The 23,015-nt window shown below is 41.0% G+C and overlaps 1 protein-coding gene across 8 annotated transcripts; it reads left to right on the top strand.

The window, feature by feature from the left end:
• The first annotated feature begins 1,991 nt into the window (after window positions 1-1,991).
• Window positions 1,992-21,719, top strand: igsf5b (immunoglobulin superfamily, member 5b). Of its 8 annotated transcripts, XM_037776348.1 has the most exons (11): window positions 1,992-2,097; window positions 4,083-4,178; window positions 5,499-5,816; window positions 11,597-11,724; window positions 12,627-12,792; window positions 14,882-15,013; window positions 17,861-17,885; window positions 18,560-18,648; window positions 19,827-19,891; window positions 21,340-21,493; window positions 21,524-21,719. In XM_037776348.1, exons 2-10 carry the CDS (start codon window positions 4,130-4,132, stop codon window positions 21,451-21,453), a joined length of 1,086 nt encoding a protein of 361 aa, XP_037632276.1. In that variant the 5' UTR covers window positions 1,992-2,097; window positions 4,083-4,129; the 3' UTR covers window positions 21,454-21,493; window positions 21,524-21,719. The 8 variants fall into 8 exon arrangements, with proteins under 8 accessions (XP_037632276.1, XP_037632277.1, XP_037632274.1 ...); XM_037776349.1 differs by having other exon boundaries at window positions 18,560-18,633; window positions 21,340-21,719; XM_037776346.1 differs by having other exon boundaries at window positions 21,340-21,719.
• The last annotated feature ends 1,296 nt before the right edge of the window (window positions 21,720-23,015 follow it).

Below are 23,015 nucleotides of genomic sequence, written 5' to 3'. Positions count from 1 at the left end.
GGCATATTTATAGATCAGTGGACCATTGTGCAGTGTGAGCAGCACAGGAACAAACAGGAAAACACAGAAAATGCCTCGTCCCAAGTGATCCTGGGGAAAGGAGGAGGGGGACTTGCATTACCATAGAAATATATTTTGGCAAGGCATTGTAAGCACTTCACAAAACCATGTTCATGTTGTTAACATATTTAGTATACAATAGGCTGTCATCTATACAGAACCACTGCCGAACAGTTACCAAGAAGGAATTTACTCTTTGTTTAAAATGAGTCACTGAACAGAAATAAAATGTGACATTCAGCTTACTGGCATTTACAAAATCACTGTTCCTCATTTCCAAAATGAATAAAACACAATGAAAGGTCTTAACAGCCAAAAGTTCTTAAAACAAGAATAAGACTCTACAGCCATGCTAAACGGCAGCATGCTAACATGCTGATGTGTAGTAGGTATAATGTTTACCATGTCCACCATCTTATTTCTGCATGTTAACATGCTAACATTAACTAATTAGCACTAACCTCAAGGTAGCTGAGGCTTAAAGGTACAGTGTGTAGGATTTGGCGACATCTAGTGTGGTTGCAGATTGCAACCAACTGAGTACCCCTCCGCTCACTCTTCTCTTTCCAAGACTGCGGTAACGTGAGCCGCCAAGTGCAATACCGTGGTAACGCCGTTCGCCTCGCTCAGTTGCCATCCTACCATGATAACACTACTTTAGGAGCAACAGAGGTCAGACGGTACCACAGTTTTGCACTCTGTGGCTCACGTTATTGCAGATTCACAAGCGTGTTGGAGAACGATGGTGGTTTTAAAGTAACGTGAAAACGTGAAAGGCTCTCGCTGGAACCAGTGTTTGGCTGGGCTACTGTAGAAACATGGCGGAGCAACATGGCGGACTACGTGAAGAGGACCCGCTCCCTATGTAGATATGAAGGGCTCATTCTAAGCTAACGAAAACACAACAATTCTTTGTTTTCTTTAGTGTATAATCACCTAAAACTTAGTTATGAATATTATATTCCATTTCTGCTAATAGATCCCCCGAAATGTTTCACACTGTTCCTTTAAGATTCACATTCAAGATTCAATACTTATACAATATGAATTTGCTTTGGTGAGCTCAAACATTAATTACACTCACCGAGACTTAAAAGAGTTGGTAAAACATAAAATGATCACAGCCAACAATCTTAACGCATAAAAGAATATTATACATAATAAATAAATATTACAAATATCCCCATGGTAATGCCATCAGCACCACAAACCAAATATGATACAGTACAGTATACCATTGTATATCCAGCGGACTGATGGGAATGTCTTTATTGCAGGACGTTGGTCATATACCAAAGTAAAGGACAAACTGAAATTTTGACCATGGTGCTAGATGAAAAGTCAGGAGATCAGTAATTACAGTTCATCCCATGGGCAACATATTGTCTACACCAAATTGTATGGTAATCTGTAGTTGCTGAAACATTTCAATCAAAACTACAAATGTCAACCTCATGGTGGCGATAGAGTCAGGGACCAAAGTCATATGAATACATTGTCTGGGAACTATAAAGGTCTGTACCGAATTTCTTGGCAGTCCAAATATTGTTGAGACATTTCACTTAAAGACAAAAACTGTCAACTCATGGTGGCATTAGAGGCAATAATGCCATTAGGATTCATCCTCTGGATGTTGAGATATTTCAGTCTGGACCAAAGTGGTTGACAAACCGACAGACAGACTGACATTGCCATCTAATGCCATACCGCTAGCGTGGCTAAAAGATATAAAAACATGTCATCCTTCTGCTGTAAATCATACTGCACATCTGTCATGCTTATCATACATCATCCAGTGTGTTGAAGAGGGCGGAGGTCTACTTATGGCCCTCCTGGGAACTCACAAATGGGGTATTGTTTGCAGTCTGAGTCACTCTATATTTACATCTGAGTGCAGCACGGGGCAAAGTTCCCTCTGAGTTTGGTAATATTTAACGGGACAGTTTTGGGTAACATGGTTGAGCACCCAGCATGAGAAAGGAGCATCATCATTGACATGTGTCCACCGCTGCTGATCCAGAGAGACACCAGACTGAGGTGAGTCTGACGACCACAGCGGTATTTATGGTTATTTATTGTTCACTTAACTTAGGCTTCAACTTTATTGAGGAGAAGCTGCTTTTTGCTGCGTGTGAAAGAAATGATTGAGAGGCAGGTGTGCAGTGCTGCAAGTTTTTTATACACAAGATCTCAGTGACTTTACTGCGTAGCTTAGTATCCCTAACAAGTAATCATTCTATGACCTGAACTAAATTGAACTGAAACTGTTCCACTTTGAGTAAAATACCTTTTATGGTAAAGTGATCAGAAAGTTTCTTCCAACTCTGGAGTAACTGTTATTATCTTGGTCGTCAGAAATAAAGTGCTGGATGTCACAAAATGTTCTCCAGCTAAATGAAACAACTCGTTCTTTTTGGTCCTCCAAAGTCTATCCCAATTTTACAAAAATATCTTGGCTCCCTGTCTACAAATGTCAAACCTGTGACAGTGACAGTGACCTTTCATTTGAAAAACAAGTTATAAAAGTCCCTCAATCGCGTTTTTATCAGTCGGGGAGCATCTCAAAAATGAGCTTTTCTCTTTCGACCTGATCTTGGGAAGGTCATTCATGCTTTTATGTCATCGTGGTTACAATTCACTGTATTTAAAGTTAAGCCATAAAAACTATTTCATGCCTTCAGCTAGAACAAAATGCAGCTGCTTTGCTTTTAACAAGAAGACAAGATCACATCAGCCCAATCCTGAAATGTTTAATCCTGATTCAACCATCTAACGCACTTTGTAACTTTGTTTTGAAAAGTGCTCTATAAATAAAGTTTATTATTATTATTATTAATGGACATAGAAATAAGAAAGTCGTAAACAGATGATCATGTTGCATATAAAAATGTATTCAATTTCTATTACTTTTTTTATATAGTTATAATTTTTATTTAACCTTTTGCGTTTAAAACAGAAAAAACAATATGTAACACATAACTGTGTTATGCATACAGTAGGAGATAGGGGAATCGCATTGCTACATTTTGTAGTCAGCAAATATCAAGCTTAATGTTGTTTGAAATGACCTGAAAGGACGAGTTAAGCTCCGAATTATTAAATAACAAATATTTTAAATCTAACAAAATAAAAGCTTCATTAATTTTTCTGACCTGTTTTTCTTTTCTTTTGAAAAAAACAAACAAACTTTACCAACAAGTGATTTTATTACCAGGTAAACTTAAAAGATTAGATTGCAATGGAAAGGTCCGGTTGTCTTTTATAGAAAATGTAGGATATGGATATATGTTTTATATATTATATATGTTTTTATGCTAGCAGCTCTGAGATGCTGTACACTTAGGCACGATGGTGCTTTGAGCTAGTCTAACATTCACATGCTAACGTGCTCACAATGACAAAGCTAACACGCTGATGTTTAGCAGGTATTGTGTTTACTAGGGCAGCAACTAACTATTATTTTCATTGTTAATTAATCTGTCGATTATTTTCTCGATTAATTGATTAGTTCTTTGGTCTCTAAAATGTCAGTAAATGGTGAAAAATGTCGGTCAATGTTTCCCAGAGCCCAAGATTACATCCTCAAACGTCTTGTTTTGTCCACAACTCAAAGATATTCAGTTTACTGTCACAGAGGAGTAAATAAACCAGAAAATATTCACATTTAAGAAGCTGGAATCAAATAAATTTGACTTTTTTCTTAAAAAAAAATACCCAAACCAATTAATCAATTATCAAAATAGTTGTTAATTAATTTAATAGTTGACAATTAATCTATTAATTGTTGCAGCTCTATTGTTCACCATGTTCGCCATCTTAGTGTAGCATGCTAATATTTTCTAATTAGCACTAAACAGAAAGCACAGCTGAGGATTCATGACAATCCATCCAGTAGTTGTTGAGATATTCTACTTTGGATCAAAGTGGTGGACTAACAGAAAGACATAGTCATCCCTAGAGCCTCGTTGCTAGCAAGACTTGAGATTATGATCAACCGTGCTCCTCAATTATTTTTGTTTCAGGTCCATTCAGCCTTGAACGATGGATTGACTGGATCAACTGATTAAACATGGACATCTTTTCTCTGTTGCTGCTGCTTCTTTCATGCAGGATTCAAGGTGAGAGTTCAGTCCAGCTCAAAACAAACAGCAGCTTGTTGGATTGGAGACCAGTAATGTATTTGTGCTATCGGCCTCATTCAGTGCCGTGGTGTAGCAGCATCCTGCAGATTAAACCCACCATCTAATTACAGAGCCTAATGATCTAGCTGCACTTTATAATTCATTTCCTTCAAAATGGCTGTCTACCTAGTTAACAGTAAGATGTAGCCAGTGGTCAGGGGACTTCAGAGTCAACGGTTCATGGTCCCAATAGGAGCACGCACAAATTATGCTCATTAGACTGCCATTCTCTGATTGCAATGAAAAGAAATAGCCATATAGGCTGTCCTACATATTTCTCAGGCCTAATATCCTAAATGCATAATTTATGATGCTGGCTGTGGAAAGTAACGCAGTTAGCTCTTCACATAAACAAGTTATACATCACCCCGAGTACTGTGGTGTAAACCTCTTATTTCATATTTCACGGTTTGACATTGATATTAATTCCTTTTCTCCTTCATTTGTCAGCGATAGAAAGCCACAAAGATACGCTGGAATTCAACTGGGGGTGTGTGCATTGATATGTCTCTGTGTTGTTTGTCTGAAGAGTAGGTCCTAACAGTTAGTGCATTTGGGTTGTCAATAATAAGGAGAGGGTGGGAAGCATATGCATTGAAACAGACATATTGAGTAGTTACAGAATCCTTTTTTAGTCCGACAATCAGGCCAGGTGCCGGGATGAAGTGACTGAGTGAGGGGGCTGTGAAAAATTGCGAGGGGGTCATTTGTTTTCATAAAATAAAATTCTTTGATTTAACCAGGGCTGCCAACCTTTATGCAATCAACACTTTTCACATGCTCTCATGCCACTCTATTTCTCACGCAGAGAAAAACAATTCTGATAACATATGATTGAGGATATTTAAACTTGCAACAAACTCAATCAAAGCGGCTATCGGCGTTGAACCTAACTAAGTAGTTTTGTATCCTAAATCTAACCAAGTTGTTCCTGTGAAATTAACTTTGAATAGACTGTATGCACAAGCTGATATTAACATGTGTTGCTGGACATTCGTAGGAAAACGCATGAAAAATGAGAAATAACTTTTCGTAAGATATCATACGAACCGTTGTATGAGGATAAGATGACATATTTAATGTACAGACATGAGAGTGGTTATCAATCTGTTTATCTAACTCTCAACAAGGACGCGAATACGCACATTTCCCAAAATGCCAACATATTCCTTTAACAGCAGTGTGTGGTGCTCTGGTGATTTGTTTTCATGGAAGGATTAGGATGTGTTTAATGTTTGTCTCTCTTTGGACTTTTAGTAGTTGGAGCTCAGATGAAGCTGTCACCTGAAACACTAACCGTCCTGCGAGGGGAGGAGGCCCGATTTACCTGCAGCACCTCCAACCCCAAGTGGACCGTTATGATATGGCAGCTGAATAGTACACCGGTTGTCACCATCTCCAAGGAGACTGGTGTCCTGCCCTCCATCAACCCTAATGTGACGGCCGAGACAAGCCCCGTCTCACAGGGAGACAGCTGGGTGTTGGTCCTGAAGAACACAGAGAGGCACAACCAGGGACAAGTGACCTGTATCCTCATGAGCATTGAAGAGAAAACAGCAAGCCTGTTTGTACAAGGTCTGTATGTCCATGTGTGTGTTTGTGTGTGTGAGAGACTCACAGGAGGTACTATGTGTGTGTGTTACCTTGATTCACTGTAGCAGGAAAGCAGCAAGGAACTGTTTATTCCTGCTGCAAAGAATTTCAAAGGCTTTTTGTGCAGCCAGCTCCTCTCAGGGATACTCACTTTATGTCTGCACACACAAACGCAAAGCAGTGAAGGGAACGAAGCAGATGGCAAGTCTCAACTGCAACTATTGCAGCGTGAGAGAGTGCAGAAACACACTGAATTTAACCTTGACAAGGCAAAAAGCAGCATCTAAAAAAAAAAAAGAGGTAAATGAAGGGACTAAGCAAAAGTCGTGTAGCTGCTTTCATTCTGCCCACCCACACACTGTCGTCTCTACTCAACAAAAAAATGAAGAACAGAAAGAGTCAGAGACAAAAAAATGTTGTATTTTGCCTCAGCATTCAAGCCATACTGCCTTTGTTTTAATTTATTTGACGTGAGGATTCAAGAATGAAAGTTTTCTGTAAAAGCAGCTGAACAAGCGCCCGAGTGATCCGTCACGGTGTATGTCAAGGGGTGGAAATCATTTGGGACTGTGTGGTGGAGGACAGTTGCCCCGGCATGTTTGATGGCTTCTGTGACATTGTTAATGACAGTGTGGGTGGTTTCTGGGACAGGAATTGATTGGGCCTCAGATATAAATACCAGGTGGAAAGAGCTGGACTCCATGCCAGTCAGACCAGGCAGCAGAGAAGGATTTACAGGCTGCAGCTGCAATCTCCTCTCCTCTCTCCTCTCCTCTCCTCTCCTCTCCTAGTGTCTAAAGGATGGCCCACACTAAAAGATTTTTCACATTTTAACAGATTTTGAAAACGTGAGACTCCACACTTAATGACATGCTATGTTAAATTTAACAGTTTTGTTCCTATAGTGTGTGGTGAGCAACGATTTGGCCAAAACAGCACACCACACACTAACACATTCCATTCATGAACAAGAGGCACAACTAAAAAAAATGGGAGTGTTGCATAATCTCTTGCAATCACACGTGACTTTAATGTAAACTAACATGGTGGGCGATGGGCAGAAAGAATTAGCGATGTTAAAAGTCACGCGTTAAATAAACACTGGAGTGTTTTGAGTCAGTACATCTTACTACTACTGTATGCTTCGCGTTTTGGATTACCTCATACATTAGCCGCGACCGGCATGACGGCGGTGGTGCCCTTTCTTCTTCGGTCAGTTTGATTCTCAATCAATTCTCAATCGTTCTTCCCCCTCACACAACAGGATATCTGATCGTAAATATTGAATATATGTAATATTTACGATTTGAAATCGGTGCAGCCGGGATGGACTTCTGAGCAGATCGGGGAATGTAAAAACCCCTCTTAATGTACCTCACACCACAGGAATATCTGGAAAGATAATCTTTAGAATCATCAAAACAATTGCTGGGAATTGTTGGGAAGGGGGAATCGGGCCCAAAATGGGCTTGATTCTCGTGTAGTGTGTCCCCTGCATAAGGGAGTATGCTGCGATGTGAGGACTGGGTGGCACATTAGAGTCAGGACTTGATAAGAATCAGTAGTTCTCTGCAGTTCTGATGGTGTTGATATCTCAAGCTGAGAGCACTGCAGCATTTTAACAAGCGAGACTTCTAAACAAGCAAGTCAGAGCAATTTCTTTTCACAAATTAGAGACTGTATTTGAGCAGATTAGGGCCGCAACTAACAATTATTTTCATTGTTGATTAATCTGTTGATTATTTTCTCGATTAATTGTAGTTGTTTGGTCTGTGAAATGTCAGGAAATGGTGAAAAATGTCGATCAGTGTTTCCCAAAGCCCAAGATGTCGTCCTCAAATGTCTTGTTTTGTAGTAAAGAAACCAGAAAATATTCACATTTAAGAAGCTGGAATTGTTGCGGCTATGTTTCCAACAGGGAACTAAAGCTGTTATCTATGCTCTCGCCTAAGCAACCAGACTCACAGAACACGGGGGTTGCTGGTGTACCGCTGCCTCGATCGGTTAGTTTGTATGTGCTATAGAGAGGTGAAGTCCTGCCCCTTCCGATGGACCACCATGGGTCAATGGCTCTAGAGCAGATAACTAATTATCGGGGTTCCTACACTTTTTCCATTTCAAAATGACATACTTTTTGAGACTCAAATTTCCAGACATCTTCTTCTTCTGCTTGTATAATCAATTTATTTTTCGAAATTCAGAATTTGTATATTTTAGAAAACAGAATAAGGGGCAACAGTCTGGAAACAGAGGTGGCATCATGCCTCAAACTAGATGACAACTTATTACGGATATGCTTCAAGACTTCCTTGGACCTGTGCTTCTCTTGACCTTATCATTCAGCTCATTTGCATCTGCAGTATGTACAAACTCAACTCAGCTAAAAAAAAAAACCTGCATGGAAACATCCCCTCTGCAAAAAAGCGAGAGGAAACAAAACCAATGACCCATCGCCTCCAATATATTACTGAGAGAGCCTCCATCGCTGCCAGTGCCGCAAATCCCCACTGACATATGTGGCCATTAACAGTAGTGCATGGTGAATCAGGCCCTCCGGTCTGGATGCAGAGGATCACTGTGGCCTGACACAGACTTTGAATTAATTGTGCATCCTGGCACGCCCAGTTAACAGTCAGCAACTCTGCTCGTGATTTGTGTACTGCAGCTTCAAATATACTGTTGGAACGGAGCCACAAATCCACCGCGGGCCGGATGACTCTCTATGCTATCATCCGCACTCCCTGCTTTAATTGTCCAATATGAAGATGATGTAAATATGACAACACACTCCTGCTTCCTCTCGCTGCTCCTTCTCTTACTTACGCACACAAACACACACACATTTCATTTGAGCAAATCAATATGGTTGCATGCGCTGCTGAGTATGAACAGGGTCTGCAGTGAAGGCTAGAGCTGCAGAAAAGAGAATTCTTCTATTTAAATCAGAGAGAAGTGAACATAATGCCCTCATTGGAATAAATTCACACCCACACATACAGTGAATGTGTTATACACTTTTCAAGCAAGACAAAATGCATCCACATACTAGGGCTGCACAAGTAATCGAATATCGTCTCCATCTTGGTTTTTGGTTGTCTCCATCTTGGTTTTTGGTTGTCTCCATCTTGGTTTTTGGTTGTCTCCATCTTGGAGTTGGTTGTCGCCATCTTGGTTTTTGGCCGCCACCATCTTGGGGTTGGTTGGCGCCATCTTGGTTTTTGGCTGTCGCCATCTTGGTTTTTGGTCGTCGCCATCTTGGTTTTTGGTTTTCTCCATCTTGATTTTTGGTTGTCTCCATCTTGGTTTTTGTCCGTCTCCATCTTGGCCGTCTCCATCTTGGTTTTTGGCCGTCACCATCTTGGGGTTGGTTGGCGCCATGTTGGTTTTTGGCCGTCGCCATCATGGTTTTTGGCCGTCGCCATCTTGGTTTTTGGTTGTCTCAATCTTGGTTTTTGGTTGTCTCAATCTTGGTTTTTGGCCGTCGCCATCTTGGTTTTTGGCCATCACCATCTTGGTTTTTGGTCGTCTCCATCTTGGTTTTTGGCCGTCACCATCTTGGTTTTTGGTTGTCTCCATCTTGGTTTTTGGTTGTTTCCATCTTGGTTTTTGGCCGTCACCATCTTGGTTTTTGGTTGTCTCCATCTTGGTTTTTGGTTGTCTCCATCTTGGTTTTTGGCCGTCACCATCTTGGGGTTGGTTGGCGCCATCTTGGTTTTTGGCTGTCGCCATCTTGGTTTTTGGTTGTCGCCATCTTGGTTTTTGACTGTCATCATCTTGGTTTTTGGTTGTCGCCATCTTGGTTTTTGGCCGTCACCATCTTGGTTTTTGGTTGTCTCCATCTTGGTTTTTGTTGTCTCCATCTTGGTTTTTGGTTGTCTCCATCTTGGTTTTTGTTGTCTCCATCTTGGTTTTTGGTTGTCGCCATCTTGGTTTTTGGCCGTCCCCATCTTGGTTTTTGGTCGTCTCCATCTTGATTTTTGGCCGTCACCATCTTGGTTTTTGGTTGTCTCCATCTTGGTTTTTGGTTGTCGCCATCTTGGTTTTTGGCCGTCGCCATCTTGGTTTTTGGTTGTCGCCATCTTGGTTTTTGGCCGTCGCCATCTTGGTTTTTGGTTGTCTCAATCTTGGTTTTTGGTTGTCTCAATCTTGGTTTTTGGTTGTCGCCATCTTGGTTTTTGGTTGTCGCCATCTTGGTTTTTGTCCGTCACCATCTTGGTTTTTGGCCGTCACCATCTTGGTTTTTGGTTGTCTCCATCTTGGTTTTTGGCCGTCCCCATCTTGGTTTTTGGTCGTCTCCATCTTGGTTTTTGGCCGTCACCATCTTGGTTGTCTCCATCTTGGTCGTCTCCATATTGGAATTTGCCGTCTCCACCTTGTTTTTTTTTGCAACAAGAGGTGACAGGAGAGGGTGGAGCTAAGCACATCTGACTGCTGGATAATACATTTTTAGGAGACCAGAATGTTATAATGAACTTTGATGAACTGAAACACAGTGTGAAAGGGTTAAAGTTCAACTCCCAAACCCAAAGTTTTTGGTACAATTTCATCTTGCTTCTAGGAGATGCACTGTGAATAAGGACCAGTCTTATTTTGATGCAAAGAGTTGTATATTAGCAGGAATGTAGCACAACATGGAAGTGAAAGCAGCACTCTGTTTATTTAAATGTGAAAGTGCAATAAAAATATGTTTGTCCCTAAAATCAATGAATAATTATGATCTGGATATTGATCAAAATAATCGTGATTATCATTTTGACCATAATTGTGCAGCCCTAGCACATACACACCAATCCTGCCTATAAAAGTCTTTAATTGCTGCCCTCAATGCAGCAATTTCCCCTCTGAGGACCCCTGCTGAAAAATCACTGGAATTAGAGTTATCTGAGGGCTCCCCGCCTCACACAGCCCGCCACAGCAGCTCAAAGTCGTCAGAGTTTCCCTACAGTGATTAACCAACCTTATGAAACCTTATTTCAGGGATCACTTAAATTGGAGCGTTGGGAAAGAGTGCTGATGTCGTTCCTTTCTCTATTCAGATGTATCAATCTGCCATGATCGCCCAGAGCCCCTCATCAGTCAGTGCAAATGAGGCTGCTGGTTCCTCGCCAACCTTTATTCAACGGTGCAGAGATTCTCTAAGAGCAGCCGGAGTCCACCCCTTTTTTAGAATTGGATGGTACGATGTTTATGACACCAAGTCAGGCATCAAATAAAAGCCCCTGGGAGAAAAGGGACAGCCAATAATGTGCACAAAACAGCTGAGGATTTGAACCTAAATCAGCACAGACATGTCATTCGCTTAGACAAAGCAGCGAAGCTTCTGTAATTATCTTTCTGTCCGTTTCAATTGTCTGTTGCATCCAGCGCCTTTCATTCTGCCAGACAATAGACTTCACATATGAGATACTGTATCTCCCAGGGCCTTAAGTGGCTTATTTGGCTGGCAGGGAAGGAGATGAAGGGGAAAAGAGGAGAAGCATTCGTCAGGCAATTGAGACTTTGAGACACGCGATCAATCACCCGGGACGAATGAAATCCGTCTTTTGTAAGTGAACAGGCCGACTGGAGAGGTGATGCGCACAGATGTGTGCATGCAACAACGTGCATTTCAAAAGAAATTAATACATTCATTCCCGGTGTCGGTATTCATAAACCTATACATCCTCATGCATTAACAGAAGTGCATACTGTATACATGCATGTATGCACTTAAATATGAAAAAAAAAATCTGGTTTGTGAACAGGCTTTCTTCTGGTTGCAGAAAAGGGCAGCGTGAAAGTCGTTGGGGACGACAAGTTGGCTTTTAAGGGTCAGTTGGTCCTGTTTGAATGTCAAGCAGCCGGATGGTTCCCTCAACCCACTTTGCAATGGCAGGTGAATAACAAAAAGGTAAGTACATACATCCTCCTCACTATTGTCATTTTGAGAACTTAGCAAAGGATTTTATTAGGGCTGTCGATCAATTAAAATATTTAATCGTGAATAATCGCATGACTGTCCATAGTTCATCGTGATTAATAGCAAATGAATCGCACATTTTTTATCTGATCAAAATGTACCTTTAAGGGAGATTTGTCAAGTATTTAATACTCTTATCAACATCGGAGTGGGCAAATATGCTTGCTTTATGCAAATGTATGTGTATATTTACTGGAAATCAATTAACAACACAAAACAATGACAAATATTGTCCAGAAACCTAAATAAATGAAGTGATTGGCCTCCTGAAAACCAAAGAAACAACCCTGTTTTATCAGCTGTAATGCTCTCTATTGCATTTGATTTACAGCATTACAAGAGGCAAAAAGGGCTTTTTTGTTTCTCACAAATTCACAGACCTCTTTGTGAACATTTGAACTCAAAAGCACTTTATTTTCAAGTATCTCTGAAAAAAAACCCAGCACAGGCTCTAATGCTGTGCCTGTGCAGAGAAGGTGCAAATGCAGGTGAATTATTATTTTTAGGCTTTCTGTTGGGAGAAAGTAGTTTCAAGACTCTTACAGACACTTTCGGAAACGGTCAGTTTGTCATGGTGAGAAGCGCAAAAGATTAAGGATCATCATGTTGCTGAATGGAGCGTTGCATTGGCTGAACAAATTTAAAACATATCTGTCATCTCCAAAGAGCTCAGCTGTCTTAAAGCTTAGGAATTAAAAAACAAACATTTGTACTGTTCCTTTAAATACAGTTCTGTTTTGAGTATTTACAGAATAACTGATTGTAAGCGTCCCACTTAGTAAGCAGAATATAAATAATACTAATTCTCTCTCTCTCTGGGGATTGGCATGGAGGTGAGCCAGGGTGAATACAACATCAGCAGTGAAGAGTCGGGTAAGAGCCTCTTCACTGTGACCAGCAACCTCAATGTTACGGCAACGAAGAGTTCTCAAGTGGATTGTCTGGCCTCTGTGTCTGCCCTCCCCACACCGCTGAAGAGCGGCGTCCGTCTGACAGTCGGTAAGAGAACACGGCCATCGTGTTTTACATTAAAGGGATAGTTCGGGTGTTTTGAAGTGGGGTTGTATGAGGTACTTATCCATAGTCAGTGTATTACCTACAGTAGATTACGGTCGGCAGCCCCCAGTTTGGAGAAACAGACAAGAGTTACCGACACAGAACCAAATCAATGTACTGCTGTGGATGGGGACGGCAGCAAAACGTATTTTAGACACCTAAAAGAAAGGCTCACCTAAAAAAATCAATATCAGTTTAAATGTACGCTATATTTCACTGCTTTACCTTTCCATCAGACAGCCCTTTACGACGGGGAACTGAAGCTGTTCCATCTATGCTCTCGCCAAATTCATACAAAGCCACCAGACTCCATTGAAAAAATAATATGTAATTTTACCTCACAGAACAAAGGGGTTGCTGTTCTACCGCTGCCTTGATCAGTTAGATTGTATGTGGTATTGTGTGACTTTGGTTAGTTCGGATTCACCACAGTCGCACAATAGAGAGGCGAAGATAGAGAGGCGAAGTCCCGCCACTTACGGTGGACCACCATGGGACCTTATATCGGAAAAAATATGTACGGTAGTCGACGGCTAGAGACAAAAAATCACACAAATTGCGCCATAAATCACACATATGTTGTTTGTCAATTTAAAACATAATTTTGCAAGTCAAGAAAGAGTTTGTTGTAATATCATTTAGTTTTGTGTGAAACCGCTCAGTGAACTACATCTCTCGTCTCGCACAATATACGTCACCAACACTAGCTAGCTAGCTAACTTAGCTATAACCACGATCAAATAAAACGTTATCTTACCTGATGTGTTTTATCCAGCAACTCCTGCTCTTTTTATCACCCGGGAAGAGAAAGAACGAGCAAGATCCGTTGCTCGTGTGAGTACATCCCAGTACGAAACACACAGGCATCGTAGCTTTAGTGAGAGAGCATCACTTACGTGACTTTTGGGTGTGTAGTCTTTCTAATTTACGTATTTTCACAGTCTTATACTTCAACAGTTTTACAACTGCAACTTTCTTGACTTGCAAAACATCTTTTAAATTGACAAACATCATATGTGTGATTCATGGCGCAAATCAAACAGATAAAAAAAATATTTGTCTCTCGCCATTGTCCCACGGTGGTCCATCGGAAGCGGCGGGACTTCACCTCTCTATAGCACATACAAACTAACCGATCGAGGCAGTGGTAGACCAGCAACCCCCGTGTTCTGCGAGGTAAATTACTGTTATTTTCAATGGAGTCTGGTTGCTTTGGCGAGAGCATAGATAACAGCTTTAGTTCCCTGTTGGAAACATAGACTGTATAGCTGCCTCACGGCAAGGTAAAGCGGAGAAAATTTTCTAAATATAGCGTACACTTAAACTGATATTGATTTTTTTTTAGGGGAGTCTTTCTTTTAGGTTTCTAAAATACGTTTTGCTGCCGGCCCCGTCCACAGCAGTACATTTGGTTCTGTGCGGTAACTTCTGTCTGCTTCTCCAAGCTGGGGGCGTGCCAACCATCATCTACTGTAGATAATGCACTGACTATGGATAAGTACCTCATACAACCCCACTTCAAAGCACCCAAACTATCTCTTTAAATAACATATATGCACAGTGAATCTCTCTTTGTTCCGTCCTAGTTTAGCTTTCTGTCTCTACATTCCTTCTCTCTTTTTTAATCTGTCTCTCTTTGTGTGTTTCACTTTGTTCTTTCCTCTTTTTCTGTCCCTTTCTCTTTTGGGAAGCCTGTGAATCATCACTGAGCATTAATAGTGAAGAGGAGAGTGGAAAAGAAAAGAGCTGCCAGATCAACACTGCATGAGTTTGCATCACAGAACAAACCTCTCCAAGGCCCAAAATACAAACACTGCATTATAATCTTAGTAATGTTCCATTTGCAGTTGTAACATTTGATTTAAATCCACTCCCTCGGCAAACACCCTCATGCATACTACTGCAAATTAAAACAGGAGATTGAACACAGCTTTCTTTACACTATGTCTGCAAATCTGTAATTGAATTGCAAAGTAACAACACTGCTTCAGCATTTCTTTACCGAAACACTGATGTGACCTTCTGTGCTCAGTTGCAGAGGTGGTGCAGGAGGAAGGAGACTGCACAGTCCCTCTGGCAGTAACGGCCTCCCTCTCTGTCTTTCTGCTGCTCCTCCTGCTCTGCGTCTGCTCCCTCCTCTTGTACCGACACAGGAGACAAGCAAGTATGCACTTTTGTCTTACTTGAATTGCTCTAGGTGAAATCCCCCCCCCCCCCCATACTTTTCCAGTACAGAAACTGTGATTAAAGTATAATGAAGAAGATGGGCGGTTACACGCTGTGACTCGGCATTGCCCCAAACTGGCCTTCACCAAGGGCACGCAATATATTTTCTGACAAAGGCAGAACATTAGTTGTCAGCACAAAGCGTTCCTTCCGCAGGAAACAGCACAAACGTTAGCGAAGTGTGTGTGACTGCAGGGTTGGAGGTTTGAATCCCAGACAAACTGGGACAAATCAAACAGATTTGAAACTACAGAGATGCCCCTGAGCAAGACATCTCACCAGAGAAAATTAGGGGTGGAAAAAAACACAACTAAAAGCAGCTGGCCGCAGCGAGGAACTACAAAACGGCGGAGGGTCCGTGTGAATACGACCTGCACCCTCACATATTAAATCCAACATGGTAAACACTACACATACAGTAAAGTATGGAAACGCTTTGGGTTTCACACATTGCCAGGAAAAGCAGAGCTAGACATCACGGCTAAAGCTGCATGCTAACTCTTTCATAGGCAAGAAACGTTATCGTATTGCGGTAACGTGCGGTCAAGCCAGCCGTCACTCTCATCTCTTTGGTCAAATCGGAATCGAATCGGCACCCAATCGTGATAGTATCGAATTGGGAGATAGGTGAATTGTCCCAGCCATAGAGGAAATAGGTTAAAAAAATAAGCAATGATAGTGAGTCTCCCTTAGATAAATAGTCGGCCCATTTCCTGGTCCTGGCTTTATATCTAAACCCTGTCAGACGTGTAGATGAGTTGACAGTTGTTTGCTGGGAATGTGGCGACCTTGGCCAGGCTATCAACCTGTTGGCTCAAAGGATTACAGCTGTTGGTACACTGGCAGGAATTTTACCTTGGGGAACATGAGGTCCTGACTCACACCTGGTCCCTGCCGGATGACTCAGGATGTTTGACTGTAACACAGTTAAGCTTTTGGACATAGCTTCTTCTGTAGATTTAAAGGAATTGTTACATAATTTGGGAAACACACTTAATTGCTTTTTTGCGGATAGTTAGATGAGAAGATCGATACCACTCTCTTGTCTAAGCAGATTAGACTTATCAGGCCATTAAATCTGTGTTATCAGTGGTTATAACCCCCATAGATGTGGGTCAGTAGGGCCCTGCTACATCCAATAGTATTGGTCGTGGTCATTGTCGATCACCAAAAGAAGGTATAAAAAAAAGCGACAGCGATGTAGCGACCATAGTAATTATGAAAGTATCAAAAGTGAGGCGCTGTAGATGGCGTGAAAGAAACACAGGAGACCAGGGTTCGTGTCCCATGTGAAACCAACAACGCAAAGTTGTCTTTGTGTTCAAGCGTTAAGTTTCACTTTCAGTTTTGAAACGTAGCTATTTTCAGCCAAAACACAATCTTTTTCCCTAAATTTAACTAAATGGTTTTGTTGCCTAAACCTAAAGAAGCTGTTTTGTTTGTTTTCAAAACGTAACGTTTCATGTAATTTAAAATTTGTTATTGCCTAACGTGTTGGTTTTAAGTTTCACTTTCACAACGTAAAAACAATGGTAGTTGGTCCTCTGTCTGCGTGAATCTATTCAAACCTTTTATTGAAAAATTGCTGCAACTGTGGTTAATTTGCATCGCTGCCGGTAAGAATAGTTTTGATGCCAAATATTCGCAGCCAAGTATTCCACATTTTTGTGTCATTTATTCGTCACGCCCCCGGTGTGTAAAGGCCGTAAGGCAGTACCAAATTGCATGGCTCAGGAAATTCTACAGTACAAAGCCCATTACAGTAATAAGGGTTTAAAACCACCACACAGTGAGACAGTTTTACTGCAACTCTTTCAGAGCTCATAACCTGACCCAGAATATTTGTGATGTGCCCGCACTACGTCGTCACCTCTCCAAACAGAGAGGTCGATGCCTTGGCAAGTAAAGTGGTGTGCTGTTGTAAAAAGTCAGGCCAGGAAAGAGGGATGTTGCAGAGATGTTTCTGGAGTGCCATCTCCGAGGGGATCGCTTTGCTAATAGCACAAGGAGGCGGAGGAGGCCTGTTTGTGCGCGATAACAAAAGTGGCCCTAAATCACACATTTAGAAGTCAGTGTAATCCCCGTGACTGATTCTGGACCAATGCAAATCACGGCTATGGTTTAGAGCTAAGGGATTATCATAAAGCAGGTGTGACCTTTCTCCTCCGGCAGCTGATTCTGTACCTGAAACGTCTGATACCTCCGTCACCTACAGCTTTAATGTAACATCCCCGAGCGAGTTAAATTAACTTCCTGAGGATGTTTCACATGTTAGAGGATATGGCATGCTTCCAAGCCACTAAGCTCCTCTTTGAACGGGGAGTAATGTATGCTTTGTAATTATTGGGAAAGTAGAAGGGATCTAATATAGTCACCCTCAAAGACTTTGGCCAGCATGACAGCAGGGATTTAAAATATAATGACGAAGGCAATTTCTCTCCCTGCAGAAGGAGCAGTTTATACGTCTCCTGAGGCAAGCGCCATCTGCACCACTGTTATACTGTTGTGTTTTCTCGGTGGCCAGGAGGACCTTTGGCAAAGACAACCACGAAGCCGTGTTGCAAAACTCATTAACACTCAGCTCCAGCTTTCACTGTTGAATTGCAAACTGACTGCAGGCCATGATATTAGTGCAGAACCCAAAACTAATAAACCGCGGAACATTTACAGCTGTAGAAGCAGCGAGCAAACACAATAGTTCTGTGGTCAATGCCGTGAGAATAATAAAGTTAACGGCTGACAGCTCATAATAATTCTGTAAACTTAATGCCTCATTTTCTTTCAGAACCGAGCCCACAGGAGGCAATAAGGTAAGATTTAAGAGCTCTTTTTCTGGACACCTTTTGCTTTATGAGGCTATTTTCAAACAATGAAAACATTGGATTTTCTTTAATTTCTAAACTAACAAAAAATATTTTAAGATCAACTGTGGAGTGAATTGACTTGAGGAGAAATTATCTGCCAATAATCTGTGAAGAAGCAGATGTCCTGGCTGTATTGAGCTCCATTTATATATTGCATAAGCAAATATGAAGACTCAGCAAACACAGTTAATACGTACTTATTTCTGAGAATGAATGGGCTTTTATTGTTCCTCATTATAAAAGAAAATTGAAGGATGCATTAAATAGTCATTACATTCTGTAACAACTTAATTAAGATTCAAATTGTCGTTAGCTCGTTTAAGAAGCAGATATATTTGTCAGCATTTTCCACGCAGCTGAAACACATTTTATAGCTTTCCCATTGAGCACGTTGAAGTGAGAGTTGAGTCTAATAAAATGCGCTGAAAAATGATGATGTTCATTTCTTATCTGTCAAAGCACTTTATGATGAAAACAATGCAGAGGCCGCTGATATACTGCAGCTTTGTGAGGAGAGAAAATTGTCTGTTCACAACAGCATAGCCTCTGACAAAGTGGCTCCACCGTATCTCAGCTAAAGGTTATCTTTTCCATTGGACCGTTCATTTGGGCATTCGCAGGTTCGACCAATCGGTGAGCGGGAGAAGCTCGGTTGCTGAGGCGACTGGTGGGAAGGTCAACATGGGATACTCTGGTGAGGGCCCCACAGGTGAGAGAGTGAGTAGTTCACCAGGATATTTGTAACCCTCAACTACACCTGTTTAATCACAATAACACTGTTGACAAACTGTGGCTTTACATTAACTGTATTAACTGCACAGGTAAGTCAGATTTTTACAAACCGATAACTGGAGCTGCAACTAAGGATTATTTTCTCAATTAATCGATAGTTATTAGGATATAGTGACAGTTTTATAAAAAAAATGTTTTTTGTTATATTTGCTCAAAGTTACCGACTTCAGCTTTAACTACAAATTACATACGTTTACATTTGTACCAACCGTTTTTGAATGCATGCTACACATTTTTAGACTTTTGGATGTTTTTCATGCCGTTTCAGGAATGTATTGGTTTTCATTCATTTGCATGCAATATGAAAATCAATCAGTCAACTTTTAAAACTTGCACAAATTGTGTAATTCATCACATTTTACATAAAGTCTGTTTTAATTGTTTTGTCAAAGTTAGGCTATGATTGCTCTGTAATGAAGTTTTACTGCAGATGGATTCTCCACAACAATAACGTCACTTTGACAAAAAGTAACTCAGACTTGATGTCCACTGTGATGGATTACACAATGTTAAGATGATTCAAGAGTCTGCTAATCAATATCCATATTGTATAGAAATGAAAGGAAGACAATGGATGTCTGGAAGAGTAGAAAAATCATCCATTTAAATTCCTTAAAACCTGCAACATGGCTTGCAAAATGGTTACGTGTAATGTAAAGTATACATGACTTATAGCAAATGGGATACAAAAAACACTGTTATGGTTATTTTACTTATTGCTTTATCACTTACAGTATATTGCCACAGTAATTAGTGACATAGTACTTCAAGGATAACTGAGCAAGTCAAATCTTTAAGCCATAGCTGGGTGAGGTACTTGCAAACGACCAGTTGAGCAGCCACAAACCACATAATATGCAGGTTTCAAAATCAACAAATCATATTCATATTTTTCTAATTCAGACAGAAACAAATGATGGGTTTAAACTCACAACAATACTGTGTTTACTTGGTACACATATCAGACCTCTGAGCCACTAAATCGCCCAATTTCTACTATTTTTCTGAGGTCAGCTTTAAGTCCAAAGTGGGCTGTAGCTGGTCAGAGGGGCTGCGAGGTTAGATCAGGCTAAATCGCTGTTTTTCACCCTGCAGATGCAGTTTACAATGAGCTAATCATGGAAACTCGTAGGCAGGAGGAATTTGTCGGCTTTCACAAGGTAAGATAGAGAAAGAGAAGGTGGGAGGACAGAGAGACAGAGAGAGAGAGGTCGACCGGAGCTGAATAATGCAGCCATTCATTCTGCAGCTGGAGTTTCTTCCTCCTCTATACTGTTTCACCTCCGCATGCCTCCCATCAGACAGCTTGACGTCAGACAGGAATGTGGAATAACATGCTTTTTGGCACGGCTCCACAAAAAGCCATCAGCACTATACTTAACTTACAGGGAACTTAAGTGGCTCCATCATCATCATCATCATCACACCAAAGCGGGTAATAGACCTAAATGCCTACCAGTTGATAGTGTGTCACGTTTTGCCTGCATGCATATGAAGTGCAGTACCAGCAGGGGGCAACAAAAACACTCACTTGGGTTTAGAAAACAAACCACTTAGTTAGGTTTAGGAAAAACGTCATGCTTGGCCTTAAAATAAGTACGTAAACTAAGTACAATACGTATGGAGACAACATAACACAAGTACGAAAAACACGTCACAAGCGTCACTGAAAAACATGTGACTAACGTGACTGATGTAACCAGCAGTATAACATAATTGTGATTGGCCCCGGTGCAATTTTCTTTCTTGGGCCCTCGCCCCAAACTCAACACACACTCGTGCGCACAAACACGCTCAACCACTCCAAACAATTGCAAATCAGACAATTGCTATGCCACCATGGAGAGGATCACCATGAATCTCACATACTGCAAACTAGCCTTAGATCAGCACCACGGAGAGTAGACGAAGTGCCAAATTTATCAACGCTAATTCAACAGCCTGCCTTGAACTCAGCAGGCAAAATGCTATCACAGACACAGATTTCAGTAGGTGCATATTTTCCAACATATGAGACGTAACCATTACAGTGCTATAGATTTAAATCCCTGATCCCACTCCATAATAATAAACCAGTACTCACCCATTAGAAGTTTATCCTACAGATCTTGTGCTCCGCAAAGTCATTAACAGCACTGCTTAATAACCATGTCCTCTTTTATTGGAATGTCCTGGCCGTGAGCGATGCAGTTCGACGTGGCACGCCGTTTTGAGTTGAACTTTTGTCAGACGCCCAGCTGTTTCTATTTATTTCTGTCGCTCACCTTGAAATCGCCTCAATGGACCAGGACGTGATGTGAGCTCACAGGATCAGTTCTGATTCACGGTCTAAGTAATGAGTTTGGTAATAGGATTACCTTATTTGGAGATACCAAAGGTTGAAGACAGTCACTTTGAGGCCTTTAAAGCAATAGTTGTCTTCTGGTCTGCGGGTGATTGTACACTGGACTGTCAACTACAAAACACAAAATCCTCCACAGTGTCACTACTGCACTCATGTAAGAGACAGGAATCTCTGTGATTGCTGTCAATCTACAGTGCTGCAGATAATTACCTGCTGTGTGCATTTTTGTCATTAAAACCTAAATTTGATGTTGTGCCCCTGCAGGTCCCTGATGTGGTGTATTCCAGCAACCTTTCTCTACACAATGAGAGCCCTGCAGTCCAGGTGTGTGTACCAGAGGAAAGCTCCAAGAATGTCAGGAGGATTACCACAGTTTAAACATGTGTATTATGATATTATTTAATATAAAACATATGACATTAATGATGTACACCACAGTGTACAGTACAGCATTTACAGGTGGGCCACTCACCAGTGTTTGTACGGTATAATGTAATTTTTGTAAAGCTAGACGCTAATGTTCTTTGATCTTTAGCTAAATGTGTACAGCACAATTATTTTGTAAAATGTCAACTCTTTTGTTTATATACACAAAAACGCATTTTTTAACAATTTTCAATAAATTCTATTTTTGTGTTCCTTTATGTTCTTGGCTTATATTTCTATAGTTTAAGCGGGCCATATTAATTTGGACCAAAACAGGATACAAACGGCAGTATATACTTTCAACCTCAGGTTCTGAAAAGTGAAGCCAATGTTGAAGTGCCTCAAACGTGCATTCTTACTAATAGCCAGCAGGGGGCGACTCCTCTGGTTGCAAAAAGAAGTCTGATTGTATAGAAGTCTATGAGAAAATGACCCTACTTCTCACTTGTTTTATTACCTCAGTAAACATTGTAAACATGAGTTTATGGTCTCAATCGCTAGTTTCAAGTCTTCTTCAATACAGCATGATGTTCATTTAGTAAATTCTGGTCTCATTTAGAGTCAAGCTTTAGGGCGTGGCTACTTCGTGATTGACAGGTCGCTACCACGGTGTTGTTCGGTCTGGGAGTTGTCCGTGTTTTCGTCTTACAACTTTAACCCTTTCACAGAGTGTTTTCAGTTCATGAAACATTATTATAACATTTTGGTCGCCTAAAAATGTCTTATTTCTCGGTTATACTTAGCTCCCTCCTCTCGTGTCACTTCTGGTTGCAAAAAAACAAGTTGGCGACGGCCAAAGACCAAGATGGCAACGGCAAAAATGCTGAACTCAAGGCTTCAAAATGGCAGTCCTCAAACCAATGGGTGACGTCACGGTGACTACGTCCACTTCTTATATACAGTCTGTGGTTACTAGTGTTTCCGTTGATGCTACTGTGCCTTGGTGAGGTTGATGTGACTTCCTTCAGTATTTGCTGACAACTTGTGTGCTGAAGTAGATGACACTACATTATTTTTCCTGTTACCTGTAGCTGTGTGTCTGAACTGGAAGAAAATGATGATAATTTGATCCAAAAAATAATTTCTCCTCCAACAATACTTCGTCATACAGAACATCATCAGAGTCGCCTGTTCCATCATTTAAATCTAATCCTGCTTTCAGGAAAGCCATAATCCAAGATACTGTATGCCTCTTTTTCTATTTCATATGTGCTAGCATCTCAAACTCAATTAATCTCCCAGTCATGGACATAAAACGGTTATAAAATAAAGTATCAATGGAAAGACTGGAGTGTAAATTAACGTTATGTGACTGGTGCTGCAATGAGAACGATGTGGTGGTGAGGCTCTCTGCAGTAATGCATGCAATAACAGATTTATCTCTGTGTGAAGTGGGTGACATAACATTTGCATTTTATAATAGTAAAGGATGGAGGCGAGTCGAGTGGTGGAGATGGAGGTATATGAATCTGCCTGACACTCTATAGTTTCACCAGCATTGCTGCGGTTAAAGG

The sequence above is a fragment of the Sebastes umbrosus genome, chromosome 7 (genome assembly GCF_015220745.1).
Source record: "Sebastes umbrosus isolate fSebUmb1 chromosome 7, fSebUmb1.pri, whole genome shotgun sequence".
NCBI lineage: Eukaryota > Metazoa > Chordata > Actinopteri > Perciformes > Sebastidae > Sebastes > Sebastes umbrosus.
This window is presented reverse-complemented; position numbering and strand designations above follow the sequence as displayed.